The sequence below is a fragment of the Lonchura striata genome, chromosome 1, assembly GCF_050655825.1.
Source record: "Lonchura striata isolate lonStrDom1 chromosome 1, ASM5065582v1, whole genome shotgun sequence".
Lineage (NCBI taxonomy): Eukaryota > Metazoa > Chordata > Aves > Passeriformes > Estrildidae > Lonchura > Lonchura striata.
This window is the reverse complement of record NC_140703.1, coordinates 45,717,121-45,738,255: the sequence shown is the minus strand read 5'-3', so window position 1 is coordinate 45,738,255 and position 21,135 is coordinate 45,717,121. Positions and strand designations below refer to the sequence as shown.

The 21,135-nt window shown below is 38.4% G+C and overlaps 1 protein-coding gene across 3 annotated transcripts in view; it reads left to right on the top strand.

Moving 5' to 3' along the window:
- CWF19L2 (CWF19 like cell cycle control factor 2) overlaps positions 1-3,535 on the top strand; it is a 58,524-nt gene extending 54,989 nt beyond the window's left edge. For all 3 annotated transcript variants that reach the window (XM_085575832.1, XM_077781345.2, XM_085575838.1), the window contains 3 exons: positions 106-186; positions 2,051-2,152; positions 2,963-3,535. In XM_085575832.1, coding sequence (XP_085431958.1) covers positions 106-186; positions 2,051-2,152; positions 2,963-3,103 — 324 coding nt within the window. In that variant the 3' untranslated portion in view covers positions 3,104-3,535. The remainder of the gene's footprint in view (positions 1-105; positions 187-2,050; positions 2,153-2,962) is intronic.
- Positions 3,536-21,135: the final 17,600 nt, after the last annotated feature.

The following is a 21,135-nucleotide window of genomic DNA, read 5'->3' as shown; positions in this document are numbered from 1 at the left end:
AAGAAGTAATTGTTACTTGCACTACTACATTGTACTTCACTGCAGTTAGTTCTTAGTTTGCCATATGAAGGACTATTTTCACCTTCAGATAAAATAATTTTACAGAAAGCTATAATGGAGTCTGATGAAGAGTGGTCCATGAACAAGAAGTTAATTGATCTTTCTTCAAAAGATATTCGGAAATCTGTAAGTAATGAAGTGTTTTGTGTCCTGAATTTATCATCAAATTCTTCTAATATTTTTCCATTATTAACTGTTTCAAAGAGAGAAGAAAGGGAACACAATTAGATTAGTGCATCAGAAGATGGCATAGGTATGAGGAGAATTACCAGTCTGCACTCTTAACTGACATTAGGGAAAAGATTTCCATTTATTTCAACAATTGGTGGACTAAGCTGCCAGCATTAGTTGAGAACAAAGCTGACACTTTGAGGACATGTACTGGCATAATTTTCTTTATTAACTTTAAGAATTAAGGTAGATCAAAGATTTGCAAATTACTTTCCTGGAACAAATATGATTTGTCCTTTTCATTAACCTAGAACAGCTGTTTGTGTTGCTAAGTTTATGAAGTGAAAATATAAATAGCATTATGATTCTTTTTTTTGTAAAACAAGGAAACGGTACCCTCTCTGTCTCCTGGATACTGAGATGAAACATCTTTATATAAACAAATCTTAAAGGAATAGTGCTGGATCGGTTAGGTTCAAACATTGTTCTGTCATTTTAATATTGAGGTGGAAGATGTGTGTTATATAGCCATATAGTTTTGTGACTGTTATATATTTATTGAAGGTAGACTAGTTTTCTAATTAAGTCAGGACAGTTCTTTACCGTACTACAATGTATCTGAACATAAATTGTTGCACAGTTGTGTGATTTAAACATTATTGTTGGGTAAGAAATGTCTGTAGGCTTCAGGAAGATTGGAGAGTGTGGCTTAGGGACTGAGCTGAGGTTTGGGAATTTCGGGAGTTGTATTAGGAGATGTTAGTCCCTGGCTGGAAGGTCAGACATGGCTGAGACATCACCTAGTGGGTGGATTGTGTGCATAAATTGTGAGAAATGACACAAAGCTGACCTTTTCTTTAAGGTGCCACCTGCCAACCCATTTTCCCTTATTTAATGATTTTTTGTAAAGTCCGTTTAAAGTGTTAAATGGTTCTTGCTATGCTACATTGCTCCTCTGTATTAAATCTTAATTATTTTTAGAGTCAGTATTTTAAGCAATATATAGGACACACCTCCTGAATGTTGTATGGTTATTTGGACTGTATGAGAGAAAACACTTACACATTGGAGGCTTTGTAAATCTCACCTGTACAGAAATGTCTTCAACAATTAAAGGAGTGAAAAATAACTTGTTGCAGTGAAACAGCAGAAATTAGTTGCAGTACTGTATCAATAAATAGATCCACTTCTGTTAGACTGAAGGGTTTTTGTTGTGGCAGGTATCCAGCATCCCCCCTGCAGGCTGACAGAATTATTGTCTTGATTTGGCAAGTTAAGGATAATATCTGTCCATTTACATAGAGGGGTTTTCTAGTAATTTATTGTCCAAAAAGGTGTTTCCCCTTCCTCCTGAGTGTCAGTTTTTTTCACTGGGTAAATATTTCCTATTGCCATAGGAATATTGTCCAAAGTCAACATCTTTAATAAATGCAGCTTTCTAGTGGTTGTCTTAAAATTTCTGCTAAACTGATGTAATTCAGAGATGTGGAGTCAGGGAGGCATTTCCCCACTGTGCACACTGCTGCCAGGTGTCCCCATCTCTTACCTGCTATTCCAGCTGTGGCCTCTGGAGCTTCTGCCACCCAGTCATCCCCTCAGCAGTGTCTTGTTGTCCAGTTGCTGTATATTTTTACCTGTTTGCTTTACTGTTTCTCTGTTGAAATTTTATCCTACATGTAGTTGGTTTGAAAGGTAGTTTAAAATAAGACATGATATTACCAACTGAAAAACCATGTTAAAATTCATTCTCCTGTGCGGAGGTTGACTAAATGCCAGAAATGTTTGCTAAACATCTGAAAATGTGTTTTTGCATTTGTAGGTTCCTAAAGGGTTGCCGTACTTTTCTGTGGACTTTGGTCTTCAGGGAGGATTTGCTCATGTGATTGAAGATCAATACAATTTCCCTCATTACTTTGGAAAGGTATTGTTATGTAAAAGATTAATTTACTAATTATAATCTGTTTTGGGAAGTTTAAATAATTAAACTAAGATGCTGCGAGAACAGTTACTTTGATGTACCCTATCTCAGTCTATTATCTGTCTTTTCTTGATGAGTCATTGTAACTTGGCTAGTTGAATGAAGTACTTGATTTTTTTCACTAGCTGATACTGAGATTGTGATTCTAAATTTGTATTTATTTTCATTTGATCTGAACTGCTGATATTTGACATTACGGGTATATAATCTTATAGATGGAAAATACTTGAATCTACTTAAGAATTTTCATGGGCATAATATTGATACATAGGTGCATTGATACCCATTTGTATAAATTAGTGTGCATAAACATACAGATTTACAGACAACTCCTACTAAAATCCTCATGTGGTTAAATTGCTACTCATTTTACACTTATTATTGTGTAAAATGTATCTACAGGGAGAAAGCATTTTTTTTGGAAGAGTCAGAGTTGCAAAACCATTAAGAGTTGGGGAGAAATATAACTTAGGCACAAATGCACTAATGCATTAACAGTATTGCAATGTTAGGATACTTAAGCAGTACATCAGTGTGCTGTGCTTACAAGAATTTTGCTGAGGCAACCATCTAACAACTGTTCTGTGTTTAAATTGATATATTTTTCAGAATTTCAAGTTTTAATTAGCACTTGAAGAAAATGGATGATCTCATAATTTGAAAATACATATTTCTTTATTCTGTGATAAGATAGTGTTAAGTAATATGGTAATTTTGCATTTATCATGATCTATCTTAATTTTGCTTGCAAAGGAAATTATTGGTGGCATGCTGGACTTGGAACCACGGCTCTGGAGAAAAGGAATCAAACAGAACTTTGAGGAGCAGAGGAAAAAGGTGTTGCAGTTTGCACAGTGGTGGAAACCATATGACTTCACCAAAAAGAAAGAATGAGAACAACCTGGAGTCAAGGACTATATAAGCCATGAATTACACTAAAGGATACTTCAGATATTAAGAATAACACCAATGTGTTATGTGTGGTTAATATATTTTGAATTGTTTAATTGCTGATTGTTTAATTGCTGATGATCTGTTTCTGTTTTGGACACTGGATCACATGTACATGCAAGCCTGAGAAACCAGATTTGTACAATGAGTTTAGTTTTTCCTTTTTCAGCTTAGCCAAAAGGGTAATATCCATGTGGCCATTTGAGTTCTTAAAAATGTAACTTTTGCTTTTGGAGTTTTTATAATCTTTGAGACAACTGATATTTTTTATATTGTATTAAGCCAGTGCTTAATTATCATGGTCAACTTTTGTCAAAAATGGTGTGCATTTTAAGAACATTTTGATTAATACAAATACATTGCTACAGAAGGAAATTATACAGAGTCTTCTGATTTTGTGTCCTTGTGGTCTTTAAATTGAGGTCATTGCAGTAACACAAGCATTCACGAAGAATGTGATTGATAAATCTTCTGTTGCCCCCCTGCACAAGAATGAATGCAAATTTTTGTATTTTGTTCCAATATGAAGTAGTGTTTTTCAAGCACAAAGGATGTAAGCTGATGGTAAATGACAGCTTTAATAGCAACAGTTACTTCCAGTTACAGCAAAAGAAGAATCTCAAGGGAAAATGCTCCCTGATGGCCAGCAAAGAAGAAAATCATCACAGGAATCTCCTCAGGTGACTCTTCTCCCTTGGGTGTCCCCTCTCATGCCACAGGTGCTTTTTGGTAATACTTTGCCCTAATAGTTTTCATCAAGACCAGCTCAAAATCCCTGCTTATTTTTCCTGCTTGTGATGCTGTTAGAGCTGGTTGAAGCACACTCTGACCAGAGACAAGAGCTGCATGTTAATTGATTGCTGAGCATGGGTGTTGCTAGGAAATGCCTGCATGCTGTTTCAAGGACCACTTTCCACCATTTATTTGCTAGATTTTGTTTTTTTCTTTTGTGTAAAAGAGGGTAGGGAAGTGTGAGGTGGGGAAAGGATGATTCTTGCATCAGTGTCCACCACTTCATATGGAAACTCTGACATAGCAGGCTTGGACTTTACAGGTAGGGAGCTGGAGAACAATGAGAAGAGGAGATATGGAGAGAAGGACATGGATAGAAACATTACAGCAGCAGAAGGGAAAGGATGCAGACTTGTGAACAGAGGGAAAGCTGCAAATGGTGGGAGGCCCTTGGCATAGGAGAGGTTAAGGCTTTGTGTAATTGTCTCAAAGTGCTTCCTGTCCTTTTCCTGCTGAACTGTTGCTCTGTACAGCTCTGTTAACTTTATGAAATGCTTAGATTAAGAAATGGATACTAAATATTACAGGGTTGGAGAAGTGTTTATTTATAGTCTCTTGGTGGTCTTTTGCAGCTTTGTGAAGATCTGGTGCTTTCCCTGTTCCTACCCCACTGCCACATTTTGACAAATATATCTGGTAGAGATAGGAATCTGCTGTGTTGTGAATTGTTTTCTGTAGGATCTTTGTCAATTGGTGCCACTGCAAGAGAAGTAACTTAAAAGTAATCTTTGATGATTGTAGTGATCTAATGTCTAACTGTTCACCAGCAAGCTGTGGATAAAAGGGACAGTTCTGCTGTTCTCCTTAGGCTATTGGGAAGATAGCTTAGCAAACAGGATGTGAAATAGTAACTGCTCGTAGTTGCTTAGAATGTAGCAATGCTGAAACAAATTTAGCTAAAGCACAGTCTTTGGTGGTGTAAAGCATGACTAAAAATTTCTTTCTCTGAAAGCATATGTAGCTTCCAGTCTCATCTGCCTCCTGGGGTGATAGCTGGAAGCAGCAGTGGTGGTTGTCTTTTAAGGCTGTGGAAAAGTCTTTATCCAATGCTGTGCTAGAAATGCAATTCTTGTGACATCACTTCTCTCAGAATTTGTGTTCCTCAAGGGAAGTGCTATGTTTCACAAAGGATATCCAGCTTGTATGTAGAAAAGACCTCTGACTCATGGTCCATGCATATTTTATTATTCTGCTTTCAGCAAAACTGCAAAACTACAAAACTACTGGTATTGTTTGGAAAGGACTCTGAAATATGGGATAACAGTAACTGAAGCTAATGATACAGGAAAATGTTTCTTACCCTTTTAGATGTTTTCAGAATCGGAGACTGTGTTTATCACATACACTGAGAATAGCATTTTGTCGTAATTGGTCACAGACCAGAAAAGCATATTGTCAGGTTAAGCTGTTCCTCCTCATAAGTAAGTATCTCTAAATATTCATGAGGCTGTGACAGTAAACACAGCTTGTTAGGGCACTTTTGGAAGGGATGGTATGCTTAGACTTCAGTCCTTACTCTTATAAATACTAAAAAAATTTAAATAGATCTCTTTCCTCTGGAAGAATACCCAATAACTAAGTTCTTTAGCAATAAGAGATAGGAAAATATTAATTCAGGCATCTTTAGGGAAAGCAGGGAGTGGAAACTTGATTTCTTACGTTGTTATAAGTGTGCTTCTATATACTCTTGTGTGACCAGGGAAGAGAAGGATCTTCTTTCTTCAAGTGAATCTACATGTGTGATTTAACAGGTATTGGATTGTATCCATGTCTTGCCCTGTGTTACAAGAAGACTTTGTAATATGTGCTGCTACTCTTCTGAAAGGAAAACATGTTAAAATTAATAGTAATTCACATGGCAAGTCGCCAGTCTCTTGAAATCTTATGAAAGAAGAAAGATTTTGCTGTATCCCCTGAGAGTTCTTTCTTAGGTTGAAATTTCTTCAGCATTTCCTGTTTTCTGCATTTGTCATTTTATCATTAAAGTATGTTTTTCTAATTGACTACAGGTGAAAAGTCATAGAAACACAGGCTGCTATACTCTTTCTTTAAGCGTAGCTGTTTTGTAAACTGGATCTTTAATATCCTGGGTAAACTAGGACTAGATCCTAGAATACAAAACATCTTTACCTACAAGCATCTTTACCCTCCCTGGCTCCTGGGTGTGACCCAAACACTGTATACAGAGGCACATCTCGCACATCGGTTGTGTTAGAGAAAGCAGAGTCTGAGCTCATCGTGTGTGGGTAGTTCATTCCTCAGTGCTCGAGCATGTGCCTTTGTACATGTGGTCTGAGGGCAGCAGGCAGCCTGAAATTGCTCTGATGAGCCAACTTTTAAGTTCTCTGTTAGAACTGATAAGGCATCAATTCATTATTTTTAAATTTTCGGCTTTTGTAAAACAAGTACCCTAGAGCATACATGCAGTAAAAACAAATTTAGCAAAAAACCCACAAGCACAATTAACATTATAGAATAAAGTTGGAAATATTATTATTAGGCCACTATCTTTGATGTAATGTTTTTATTCAAGATTTTTGTGGTTTGTGATTTCTGGTCATTGATGTACAACTATTGGTCACCTGCCAATCTGGAATAGGAGATAGATACAGTTTGGTTTTGATACCAGACAAGATGACTTCTCCAAGTCTCTCCTATCTCTTTCTGCTGTGACTTTAAGATCTTATTTAGTTATGATATTTTATGTGAAAATGGTTTTGAACAGTATTGTAAGACAAGATATGAGCAGCGAACAGCTGATAAATATTTAATGCGGCATAAATACACAGTTACTGCTGTACAGCTTCCCCTTGCCTGTTGTCACAGGTTACAAGGCTTCCTTTGGCAATGCCAGGTGATCTCTTATGTCTCTAGATGGTTTTATAGCCAGTTTCAGTTGTGAGCTTTGTAGTTGTTTGGAAGCATTACAGCTCTTCCAACTCTTCCAATATTCTCCGTTTTAGTGTAGAACAGCTTTTTGAATGTTTGACCACTTTTCAGGAGGCCAGTGGGATGGAAGACAACAACAAACAGTCATAATGGCTTTATGAACAGTGGCATCTCCAGCTGGAACTGGTTGTGAAGGCTTTTGGTTCAGAGTTAACACTGGAAAATTGAATCAGAAATGGTGACATTATGATCCTTCAGTCCCTTACTCTTCTTTCCTGGCTGCTATTGCAGGACTTAGATTTTCATTATCTTGTTCAAGCTGCTCTTCCATTAGGTAATTCATCTTAGCAATACATGCTAAGACTTAGTAAGAACTTGCTATGAATGGCTGGTTCAGCCTCTTAGTCACTAAGACTGACCAGTCTGGGTCAGTCTTACAATACAACACTGGGTCTTTGCCTGAATCACCCTTTCCCATGGCTGACAGTGAGGGTTTGCTAATGGTACATACTGGAAAAGGTGCAAACCCTGGTATGGCTTTTATACACCTGTTTGTAATACGCCAGCACTCCAGGTCTCTGTGTAGCTGTGCGTGTTGGGATATGTACTGATTACTTTTAGGGAATAAGTGCTGAGACTTCATGGGATTTCACTAGAGTTACACTGGGTGTACACCATTAAACGTCAGAGTACATCCCTTATAATGAGGAGAAGGTAGTTTTAAGTATGCAAAGGAAATTACAACTTTACTTGTTTATGTTCTTTGTCTGCTAATACTGGATTTATGAAATATATTAAGTAAGCCTTAAGCCTTTCATAAGTGGTTTGTGGCATCTATAGAATTAGAGGATGAGGACAGAAGAAAATTTTATCTAGCTGACCCAAAGAAAAATTCAGGTACATTTGTGGCATTGGCATTCCTAGATCTGTTTTTCATAATTAAACATTTGATGTCATATCTTTAATCTGATTTGTCCATTATTCAAGTTCAGTATTTCTTGTCTGTTACGGATGTGTGAAACATTTTTTCATTCTTTGGAGGCTGCTTTTGCATTTATGAGGACTGCAGTTAAGCTGTCTCCAAATTATTATCTTCAGGTTAAACTGCATTTTCTTTCAATGTTTTCCTGTAGGTTATATTTTTGTATTCTTCTTCTTATTCTTTTGTGCTTTAGTCTCTCTGGTTCATTAAGATGGGATGTGATGGAAGTCTCAAGATTGGATATGATATCTCAGAGAGTTGTTACCATTGTGTCTGAAATGAGAGGTTGCTGCCATTCTTGGTGGAATATCCTCCTAATCACACACAAACACACCCCCAGTGCAGTTTGCCTATTTGAGGAGTTTATCACATAGCCCATGACTCCCTGCAATCTTCAGGTCCTCTCCTGCTATCAAGTCAACAGTTTGGTATTATAGCAAATTACACCCACATTTGTGTTCTTGCTCTTATTGTTATCGACTTAATTTCCTTTTTATGGACGTTCTTTATTTTCATTTTGATGAGATATTTTTGATTTCTACTTCTGCTTTTAAATTATTTTTTTGCATCCTCTTTAGTCATCTGTAAAATTAAGGAGCAATACTGTATTGCAGCAACTAGCAGTTGGTGTCACATCCATGTTCAGCCTACAATATTTGTGTGCACTGACTAAACTGTTTCCCTGCTATTACTTGGGCTGTTGCTGCTGGACTTGCTGCAACTTCTGATCCCATTATTCTTGCTGCATATGTGGCTGCTGTGGGCATCTAAGTACCAAATGCAATATGAAGGGTTGCTTTGGTAGAATCAGAAAGTAGTATCATCTGTAAAAGGTGAGATGGAAATGAACTCCAGGATTATATTCTGGTTTTCCATAGGAACAAAATGGCCTGAAATTCAGACATTGCTGTTATACCTTTCTCATTCAGGTCACTGGCTTGGCTGCGTCCCTTCCCAGCCTCTTGCACACTCAGAGCACTGAGGGAGCAGAGGGAGACACAGGAGAGGCCTTGATGTTGTGAAAACACTGCTCAGCAACATGTGAAACCTTAGTGTCCTATCAGCACTGTTTTGGTCACAGATCTCATTCACAGCACCATGCAAGCTGTGCCCACTATTGGCAGATAGTGGCAGGGCCACTAATCAGCAGGAATTTTGACAGGCTTAGTTGAAATTATGTGATATGAGTTCTTGCTGTGTTACAGTCAGGTTGGTTGAATTTAAAAGTATATACTACTGGTCATTCCTGAAACTCTAAGGAAAATATTATCTGAAATGAAAATAATTCAGGATTTTAAAAGCCCTGACCAAATTGATAGGTTTTAGAAGCAGAGTGGAAAGAGACTTTAGCTGTTAACTCTTTTTACAAACACATGGGTTCTTGAGAGGTTCCTGTTCACCAGCTCCCCACTTTTATTGCAGTGTAGTCTTCTGTGAAAAGCTTTATAATTATTTTCTCTTTAGAGCAAAAATACTTGGGCCAGTATTAGAACAGAAACAAATGATATGGAATTCATCTGACATCAATGTGAGTAGTTCTAGTCTCTGTATATAGCTGTTGCAAGACTGTGGATAAATAGCATTTTATGTTTCCTATTGACCAAAAACCTGTGTTTTGAAAGTGGGGAAAAAAATGAATAGCATCCTCCAAGGAAATCTTAATCCATAGGACCTTGATCTTCAGAGCCCCTTATAAGCATGAATTTTGTGTGTCTGAAGGTTTTGACAGACACAGCTCCCTCTGACAGCTGCTGCATCTATTGTGTCTTTGGACCAAGTGAATTTCCCCCTAAGCCTTTGCACATGCCCTGCCCCAACCCAGCACCTGGGAATTTGGGTTGGTTTAGGGCACCTAGAAAATCCTCTCAGATTCCAAATCCTTTTGCATTCCTGGAATCTCATCCACTTCAGTTGAACACATCATCCTTGAAGTGCTCTTTGTCCAGGAACATAGTTTTAAATGATTTATTACTGCACAGTCTTATTTTTAGCTTCTGTGCAAAGCTTCCAAATCAAATCCTGATGGGAACTGCTGTCTGTGGTGATTTTATTGTCTTCATTTCCACTAATGAAAAACAAGTAGAGTCTTGCAGTTAAACCATGGCTGTCTTCCGTAGTGCATTTTTTACACAAATCAAACAAGAATACAGGTAGATGAGAACAGTAACATAATTCTGGCATATTAAATAATTAACTTTAAAAAGGTCAATGAGTCTCTCCCTAGAAAAACAGCACTGCTAGAAAGCTTGGATTGTTTTTTAATGTTGGGAAGTGGGGACATGTGAGAGGATTGTGAGGACTCACAAGAGGTTGTGAGCTGGGTGGTGCAGTTGGCAAAACAGAAGGATGGGATGCCATCCTGTGGGGCTGGGGAACCTTGAGAAGTGGGCCCATGAGAACCTCATGAGGCTCAACAAGTCTGAGTGCTACTTCTGGGTCAGGGCAATTCCAGACATGAGAACAGACTGGGAAAAGAAGGCACAGAGAGCAGCCTGGCCAAGAAGGATGTGGTGGTGCTGGTGGACGAGAAACTGGATGCAGTATGTCATTATGTGCTCACTTCCCAGAAGGCCATTTGTATTCTGGGATGTATCAAATGCAGCATGGCCAGCAGGGCGAGGGAGGTGATTCTGCCCCTCTGCTCTGCTGCTCTGGTTTTTATCCTCATGTGATTCCTCAGTTCTGATGCTACTGACCCTGTGGTGTTTCATGTGTCTGCATTATTTGGGCAATAAAATGGTGATGTTTCATTTTCTTAAATTACCCTATATGCATTGGTTTCTGCAGACATCTTCATGCAACTTCTGGTTGATGTGTTTTTGCTTCACAGAAGATTTCTGGCTATGCAGTTTTCATTGCATTTTTTTTTTTTTTTTCTGGGTTTTGTTTTCGCCTGTAACATACTGGCTGCGGTATGTTTTTCAGGGTGCCAACCAGAGTTCTTCTACTGCACGATATTGTGGTTAGCTCCTCTGTATATGACTGACTCTCAGTTAAGTAGACTGGTACTGCCTGATCCTGAGGAGTTCTTGGAGACCTGTGCTGCTCCCTTTCCTAATGGCTGGGGTCTTGGAGAGAGGGTTTGTTTATTGGAGATGGGCTGCCTGGCTATTGATTGTCTCCCTCTCCTGAAGGGAGTCTGTTGTGCAAGAGGACAGCTCTTGGGGAATAATCTAAGACTATCACTCTCACCTTCTCAGGAGCCGTGTTTCATATCTGGATCAGCTTATTAAGGATATTTACTAATGAAGCCCCAGTAAGGTGACACAGCAGCCAATTATTTTTTGCACTGAGTTCTCACTTGTTTAATGACTGACAGCAGGACCTTTAAAACTGCAGGCCTGACAACTTTGCAATAATCAGTTATTTCAGTTTAGTCTTTAACAGCATGTTTAAATCCCAACCTGAATCCCCAAATATAATCACATTACAGACCAATTATTCTGCTTGCTGAGTCACTTTGTCAATTTGACAGCATGCCTAGCAGAAAATTTTGATTCCTTTCAATTCTTTGATTAAAGAAATGAATTAATTCAGAGTTTTATTTTGTTTGGAGATATGGAAGTCTGACTCTTCCACTGATTCATAGTTGCCATTTGAATCTGGAGAATTCTCTTTTGTGGTAAATGTAGTGAGTAGTCATAATTCTGGGCAAAAGCTTTGGTTTTTTGTCATGCTGTGGTGCAGATCCCTGTATTTGAAGGTCTACTCCCTGTTTTTTTCCTCGTATTGGCCAGAGATTAACTGTATTTCACTCTAGCAGCCATGAATGGCTAATGAGGCAAGTAGTGATGAAGAGGGAGTTGATTTGTACAAAGGATGTCTTCCTGATGGATTATCATTACACACAAATACACAAAGACTATAAAGATGTGTAGAGAGAGTTTGGAGCTTTGAAAGAATCCTTTTGACTCGAACAAATGGGCCTTCAAGTTGGAAGTTAGCAAATATTCGTAGTGTTTGAACTTCAGAATATTTGGTTGGCTTAGAAAAGTTGGGTATCTGCAGCTTGCAGTGAAGAGTGAGAACTGTTAACAAAATCGTACTATCATAGGTCTCTGTTTGATATATCTTTCTACTCATAATGGGAAAGGAATAGTATTAATTTTGGTACTTTGAAACTGTTTCTCAAATACTACTAACACATTATGGTTTGGAATTTGCAAATATTGTACTGCTATCAGCATGGTGCAGATCAAATCAGCTGTTGTGCTGGTTGTCACCCAGTCATACAATTAGGCCATGCATGTCATAAGGCATCAACAAAAATCCCACCCAGAGCAAAGTTCATACTTTTCATTCCCATGCTGCTAGTGAGGAATGACCCACAGGAAGATTAAAGCTGGAGCAGGATTCCACTTCCCAGTGTGCAGTCCCTGCCGGGCAGATGTGGGCAGCACAGGGCAATGTTTGATGGGAGGGATGATAATCCTTTCAAAAGTAGGAAAGGAAAGTTATTAGAGAGCTATGTAAGGGCATAGCAGGAATGTGTAGGGTTACAATCAACAGAACTAAAATGTGAAGTTGATCTAGTGACTTTTAGGCTCATGAAAGACAAGGAGAAAAGTTAAACACCTGCACTAAGAGGAAGGCAATGATACCATGGCATCATTGCTGAGTTAGGAAGACTCTCAACTGATGGTGCAAAAGAGATAGTAAGTAATTTTGGCTTGTAACTTTATAAAGAAGAATAATTTTGACCAGACTCTAAACACAATTAAGTTTTCAAAGGCGAAAATAGTTGTCAGCAGTAAGGAAAGAAGAGATAGAACAAAATATTCAGTAATTTACACGTGTGTCAGTGTCTAAATAATCAGCAAGAAACTGTCTGGATGCTGTAGAATATTTGGAGGAGGTGTGATAATGCTATTAATAAATATTTACAGATGCATTCAAATACAGTATGTCTAAAGTTGCCTAGACCTATATCCCACAGCTTTGTTCCTGTTCTCAAGGACTTTTGAGGGGGGTGGGGGGAAGAAAATAACAAGCTTTCAAAGAGAATACATTTTTTTAATGTTCTTTTCATGAGAATCTTCACACTTCCTTAAAAAGTTACCTTTCCATCTAAGCAAAGCTTTTGGTATTTCTACTTTGAGTTTTCTGTCATTATGCAGTCTAAATAAAATTCATCTTTGAAAAATTTCTTTCAGATAGAGCTTTACTGCCAAGAAAGAGAGTATATAATTTTCACTTTTCTCTTGGGAATTTGTGCAGCAGAAAGGTTGTTTTGAAGTGCACAAAACCTGCTCTTTGTGCTGGGTAATTTTGCACCCTCCAGTGGACATGAAGCTTCTTTTTTAGTCCCAAATTCCCTGAAGTAGACAGAGCACATTGCTGCAGGAAGCAAAATGTTCAGATTCTGAAAGCCATCTGTGTTCTTTTTTCCTATAATCAAATAATCCACAGTTGTTTCCAGAAGGATATATTCCATTAACTATGTGCTTTTATGAAAATTTTCTTCTTCTTTCCACTGTATTCTACCACTGCTGGGGGAAAAACAAAGGTAAATCTCACATGTGACATTCTGTTTATGTTTAATAACGGCCATAGGCAGGCAGGAGTCCTGCAGCATTTTCTTGTCACCTTTGGCAAGTTTTGTGGTATCACAGAAAAATAACCCTTGGGAATTAAAAATAATAAGCTGTGATTCCATGTCTACATCTCTTCCTTCTGTTGGGACAAGCCGTTTTGAGAGGAAAAAGTGTGGACACCATTTGTGTATTCTTTCCAAGGCAGGCATCAGCAGGAGGTAGTGAAGTACTGAGTACCTCAGTGGTTGCCTAGGTGTATCTTGCAAATGTCCATCAGTATCTTCTGGAGGAGACCCTGATATGTGACTGCAGACCTGTACATGTATTTTGAGCAAGACCCCTAATTTCTCTTGAATTCAGTTTTTACATTGAACATTTTACCTTTTATCCTCTGAAAAGCCACCAAAGGCAGTGTTACCCTTGCTGGCAGGTAATCCTCAGCCTTCAATTCTGTAATGCATCAGAATTTGCTTGGAATTTACTTCTGCAGTTTCACGAAGAAATGTTTCAAGAAGTGTAGGGTTTTTGCTACTCAGTGGTGAGATGCAAGGAGTAGAATACATCTCAGCTTAAGCTGGGAGGGGGGGATGTGATTTACCACCAGTATGGGGAAGATGTCAAAGCTCCTGTTACAGTCAGTATAGCGAGCAGAGCTGAGAGAGTGATTCGGTCTCCTCAGAGTGGCTGGTGTTCTTGGGATGAGTTGCTGGACTCCAAGACGTGTTGTGTCCCACCTGGCTCTCCATGGGCTGCAATGGGAACTTGGACACCTGCCTCACACAGACACACCCGCATTGTAGAAACTCAAATCCAAGAAGAGTGGATTGTAGCCATTTTATGTAGAAAATTACTGTCATTATTTTTTAGTCCTATATAGGAGTTATTTCCTTTAGTATGTAACTTCTTTCCTGTGAGTCTTGAAGCAGCCATCAGGACAATATTGAATTTTCTTGCTCTAAGATACTAGTGAAATTGTGTCTTATTAAAGGTAGGAAAGTTTAATATATTTCACAAATTGAATGTTAGATGTTTGGTAATAAATTTATATTTATATTTATATTTATATTTATATTTATATTTATATTTATATTTATATTTATATTTATATTTATATTTATATTTATATTTATATTTATATTTATATTTATATTTATATTTATATTTATATTTATATTTATATTTATATATTTATATATTTATATTTATATTTACCCTGGGATATGCAGGGAGAACTGAGCGCTCCTCTGTCTAGAGCCACAGGATCTTAACTGAGGCCAGTCCCCAAAAAATGAGGGTAAGTTTTCACATAAACCAGTAGTTATATTTCAGAAGTCAAAGGAATTGGACAAGGTCTCAGAAGACTTGCAGCAGAAAAATGTTTTCCTAAAAACAGACTAAAGAGAACCTAGGGACCTGCACTCTTTTAACCCATCCATTGGAACTGGGAAAAAAAGCAAGTGAACCACTAATGGCTGATGTATATGGGTAAGAAAAAAACAAACAAAAAGGATTTTGAAAATTCCTCTATTACTGTTTTTTGTTTGAATGGCCCACAGAGAAAGCAGTAGATATGATATTTGGATTTTTTATGATTCTGTAACTCATGTGTGATACTTCCATAACCAGCCTAGGAGGATAATGGAACCCTGAAAATGTTGGTACATTCCACTATTCAATTCACATCTTTGATCTCATATAGCACTGTGATCCAGATGATCAGTATGATGCTGTTAAATGTCATGTGATTGTTAGGTTTAGGAAATATGGTTTTTATAACTTTAGCACAATTCTGAAAATGTGAAGAACAGCAAGGAGGTTATTTTGGGAGAATGGGAATTACTTTGAGTTTGTATCAAATCCACAATCAAGATGAAGGACCTTTTAAAACCATTTTGCTCAAGATTAAATGAGGCATTGTAGCAATATATGATGGTTCTGCAGTGTAGTTTTGCTGCCTTTCACATAAAAACAAAATGGTAAAATAGCAGAGGTGATAGAAAATAATGAAGGATGTAGATTGGACAGAAGCAGTCAGATGCCTCTTCTCATTGTCTCCACACCCTTAATAAAAAGAACATGATTTTTTTTTTCCTTTCCCCAATTAGATCAAATTTAAACATGCCAGTTGTGTTCTGCTGGCTTCCAAGTCCTTCTTGCACAAATGGTGGTACATATTCCCCTAGGTCACACCAGTAGACTCTCCCTCTGACTGGATAAGCCCCTGTGTTTAATTTTTTGCTGACTTTTATGAACCATTTCATTTAACGATTTCAGTTGTTTAGGTTTTTTTTGCTTTCCCGGGGACAGGTCCTTGAACAGGTGAGATCTCTTGCTTCACACCATTGTGGGTAATATGGCACTTTCAGTCAAGTCATCAGAAATCCCAGGGGCACAATAGCTCTGGTCTCTATATCTGTGCTGAGCTCACCAAAGAGGAGTTGCTGCTGTGGAGCTCTGAACTCTTGTGCCGACATTGAACCTGTTAATTCAGATAGCATATGGATCTTTGGAGGATCTGGTGTTCCTTGTGGCTCATATTTCTGTATGCACTGCAAGAGTCAGGATGAGATGCAACAGCATCAGGATATAGAAAATTTAGTAAAAGTAACATACAGCTGTAAAGGTCAAGAGTTTGATTACAGATTCATGACAACTTACATTTGCAAAAGGTCTCTTTTTAAAAAACTATTGCTTGAGGGGCTGAGAAGAGTCCCTGGCTCCAGTCTAAACAGCCCACAAAGTGGCATCTCCAAAGTTCCCTGAGCAAAGAGTAGCATAGCCATTTCCCTAAGCTTGAGAAGATTATATGGTTGTTTGTGGATCCTGACTGTCACTGTGATTGCAATTGCAGCAGAAGTTTCCTCTATCTTTGTGTTTTATTGTTTTGTTTTTGTTGGGTTTTTTTAATAACTTTATTCTGGTGGAATGGCTCAAGACTTTAGGAATGATATGCACTGGCATTTCTGACTTTGCTCATTCCTGTAATATTGATTTCAGACCTCTAACTCAGTTTTCTGTTAGCATTATGAGTTTGTTGTCTAATAGCTTTTTCTTTGCTGAAACAAGAGTTATTTGAAGAACAGAGAAAATAATACACTGTTTTATTATTACTTGGGTCTCCAAGAGGATGAGACAAGAAATGCTGTGATTATACAGAGCAAGAGCAGTTTGTATCCCAAATACATCCCAATAATCTATACAAAAGGAAAGACTCTCAGCCTATTATTGAGAGATGGGAAACTGAGGTACAAAAGGATATCTTTTCCTGTTATGCTACAGCTGTGATTCTGATTACTTGTATTCAAAATTATTGTGTATTTTCAAGCCTTTCAGATTTGATCTGGAGATACATTGACATGTACATAACAACTTTTAACTACCTGTATCAAAAGCTTTGTACCTAGGAATTATATTCCCTCCTTTGGTGAGACAGAGAGAATTGGAACTCAAGCCAACACAATGCAGTTAATAAAATAAACTTTAATTGCTGATAAGTGGGTCAGTCAAAGAACTTCTCAGGCACAGCCTTGAAGGCATCAGCCTTAGCTTTGTCACTGATAGAGAGGGAAAACATGATTATTGCAAGTGTGTTCGGAATTTGAGGGGAATTTTGGGTTTATGTGAAGCTTATGGGATTTCAGAAGAGATTTGTGGGATTATGTAAAATTTATTACAGGAAATTTAGGGGAAGGGAAGGAATCAAGGTAAATGGGTGAGAAATATGAGGCAATGAGAAAGAGGGATAGAAATGACTCAACGTACCGAACCCTGTGCCTGCCCAGCATTCCTGTCCTATCCTTGTATTAAATCCTTTCCCCAAACCTTTCTTTCTTTGTAATCTTCCTGTGCTGTTTGTGAGAGCTGTGAGGTCCAAGTGTCACCATCTGGAGAAGGAATGAGGAGGTCCAGTTGTCAGCATCTGTGTATGAGATACCTAAATGCCACTGGAAAAATCTGTGTCCTGCTTCCTACGACTGCTGACAATAAAAGAAAATAGTTGTGTAAAGGTCGTGTCTTATTTCCGTGAGTTACTGAAAACATGCTTTCCTAAAACTCCCACAGCACCAAATGTAATGACTCATTGCCTCTGTTTATTCCTTAATTACAAACTTCTTATGTGGGGGTCTCAATTTTACGACAACACGTCTCACTGGCATGACTTTCATAATGACTCTGCTCCGTGGCATCTTTGAGCTCAAGCATGGAATTAGGCTGAGGGAAAAATGCTTCCAGTGGGGTTTCCACTGATGGATGCCTCTACCATCCCCAGCTCCAGCACCTACTGACTCAGAGCTGAAGAGAAAAAGACTAAAAAATTCAGAGGAAACAGATGTACTTACTAAGAAAATAAAGCAAGAAAATGGCAAGATTTAAGGGAGAAATCAGTGATTTATGTGGTGGTACAAGCAGAGCCACATAAAGAAAATTACCACTTCCAGGTTCATATTCCATCATTATGCACTTCCCACAGTGCTGCTGGACCCAGACTTGAAAATGATGATGTTTTACTCTGTAATTTGAAAGCCAGAAGGAATTGTAGTTATCCAGTTGACTGATGTCCAGCTTTTATCTGAAAATTTGCTAATAAAATACCCTTGTTTTCCTGACTGCCTGTAGTCTGCTAATGCCTGTTCCTACCTGTGGCAGAGCCTTGATTAATGGCACTGGTGGTCATAATGCTTCTGTGATAGGAAGTCCTGCCAACATGAAGAGAAGCTAATCCCAAAAGAGAGACAAGGCACAAAAGAGGAATCTGCTCCAGGCATTCTGGCAAAGTTGATCAGAGGGAAGGAAAGAGGAGCTCTGATGGCTCTGAAAGTATGCTGGGTGAGGCGCTTGGAGAAAGAACAAAAATGTTTTTTGAAAATAACAAGGAAAGCAAAACATTGGAAGAGCAATTGAGAGAATAAGATGGGAGCAAATATTTCCCCTCTTATTTTCACCCCAATCAATATGAAGATTAGGAGAGACAAAAGTGTTTTCAAAAGGTCTCAGTCATCTCTTCTAACATGGGAGAGAAATATTCTGCAATGTCCCCTCTCCTCTTCAGAGTGTGCTTCTGGGAATCAGTCTGCCTAACTGAGGTGGCTTTAGGCCTTGCAGAGAAAACTGGAATTGTATTACATCTACTTGCTGCCTTAGTACAAGCAGAAAGAAAAGTCCTGGGGGGTAGTTGCTGAGCTTGCAAGCACCTTCTTTTGATGATTTTGGTTTCAAAGGTGGCATGTATTACCACTGAATAATTAAAGCTTATCCTAATTAATCTGGACCTACAGATCATAGTGTCTCTGAAATATTTTCTCCTTAATTAGTGATTTTAACAGTGTAGTTAGGTACAAAAATGTCTGTGTTTCTCTGGCAGGGGATTTGCTCTAGCTTCTTTTAATGTGTTTTTCTGAAAGAAAATCAAATCTGATTTTCTTTCAAAAAATCTTCATTTGGCCAATCAATCTTTGTGAAACTACTAAAAGATATTTCTTCAGGTGCTTAAACTGAGGAGAGAGAAAGAAATAACTGAAACACATTCAACCTGAGGAGCTCGAGATGACTTTTTCACCAGCCTTTTAACCAAACTGGTATGGGTTGCCCAAGACATGGGCTGCAGCTCAGTAACAAAAAACTTCCTGGCAAGTCCAAGGACGATACTGGCTCTTGACTTGCATTTTCTGTGCTGTCAGACCAACATCACTTAATAAGGACTTGTGCTTATTTATTAATTACGTTTTTCTATTGGGAAACCTCGGCACAATTTGACCCCTAACAAAATTTATTCCTCCTGTGTGAAGGAATGACTCAGGTTTTTGTAGCTGTTGGGTCTGACTAGAAGTATATTACTCACTTCATATGAAAATTAATGCTGGAGACGTATGACTGTAATGGCTGCTCTGCAGTCAATTTTGGTCTTTGTCTCTCTCTACCATTATTAATCTTTTATTTTTTGAGGGATTTCCAACTCACTTATTGAAATTTGCACCAACTTAATGTTTGACCTTCAAGATATTGCCTAATTTTCTTAGAAATATTATCCAGGAGTATAAAAAGATGCAGATTCCTTAGTTAAAGGCAGGTTCTCCTGAGACACATTTCTTCCTCTTGGCATTATCTGGGTTTGCATGAAAAGCCTTGGGAAAGGAGGCAAACCCTTTGTTGCAGGGTCTAGATGTCCTCTTACAGCAGACACCCTCTGTACAAAATAAGATTATGCTTGGCCCAAACAGCTTAAAGCCCAAAGAAAATGAGGCCCAAACTGATGAAAGAAGTTGGGGAAAACTGATATTTATAGATAACAGGATAAATGCTTCCTGCCCAACTGTAGATCTTAATTTGGACAAGGTTCTGGGCTATCTTGTCTACACCATGATTTTGCCAAGAAAGGTTGAACCAGGTGATCCTCAAGGTCCCTTTCCAACCTGGTATTCTGTGATTTTACGACTTTTCAGTCCAAGAAAATTACACTAACATTGGAACGGTTTTATGTTGTTTCTCCCTGTTGCAGTTACTGGGACATGGCATCTGAAACTGCTACAAGGAGCAGAAAAATATCTGTAATAAGGGCATCAGTTTAGGTTTAAAATGGGTTCTGTACCGAAGTAGGACACACAAGATGACACTAAGTACTTTTTAGACCTATTACCTTATTACAGATGACAGAGGTGCATTTAGATAAAGCTATATAAGCAGACAAGCAATATTTAGAGAAGAAGGGCAATTGAGTGCTTAGACAGTAGTTGTTTTTTGTCAGGCCATTGTGATGAAATGGCAAAAAAATGCCTGCATAATGAGACTCTGGTAGATGTAGTACAAGTGTACAAATACAAGACACAGATATTAACAAGATGATGAAATTATTACTCCTCCTTGGTGTCTTGTTCTTGTAAAACCAGATGTGAGAATTGAAAGCACCATGAGAACAGCAAATGGTGCTGTCTTCATTTCTTTCAATAGCTGTGCTATTCCTTCATATAATCAATTTTCTATTTTTTAAAATATAGTTGAAAATAATTCCAGAGAGAAAAGAATAAGAGGTGATTTTTTTCCCTACTATTAAGATGCTCCCCCCACAGTATCACCATTGCAGGCTGGTACTGGGAAGCTTTCAAAACATGTCTTTATCCCTTCAAACACTAAGGAGAAACCTCACCTGAAAAATCGTCTGCATAGACAACAAAGCTTAGGCAGAAAATCTCTTACTTGCTTTGCCAAAATGCTCTGTGTAAAGTGCATTACTGAAATGGCTGTGGAAGGTCCAGGTGGCTGTAAAGGGCAGCAGTGCTGGAGCTGGTCTCCATGCACACCAGTGAGGTACAACCTGCCTGGACAGGTGAACTTTCCTCCTCTTCAGCAAGACCACCTTCAGGCCTTGGCAGGGGATCAGCTTCTCCATGGACATCCAAGGATACCTGCTGTGGATATTGGCAAAGTGGCATGGGTGGTGTGGGGTCCCCGATCCCCTTTCCTAGGCACAGCAGCACTGGGAAGCTGCACATCAGACAGGTTATTCCTATGTCAGCAGCTGCATCCTGCACAAGGAAGAGCTGCTCTCCACAGAAATGCCCCTGCAAACACTGTGCTGAAGCTGAGCTGAAGAAAGAAATCTCCAGTACAGCAATAAGTGTTAGAAATCGTGTATCCAAAGTCATGGCTGAGGATGAATGTTGTTTTTGTTAGAAAATCAAAGAGAATATATAAAATATCAAGGATTAGAAAAGAAAAAATAATATTAATACCAAAGAAATGATGGCTGACACTGGTTTGCATCAGTAGAGATTACAGCCCTT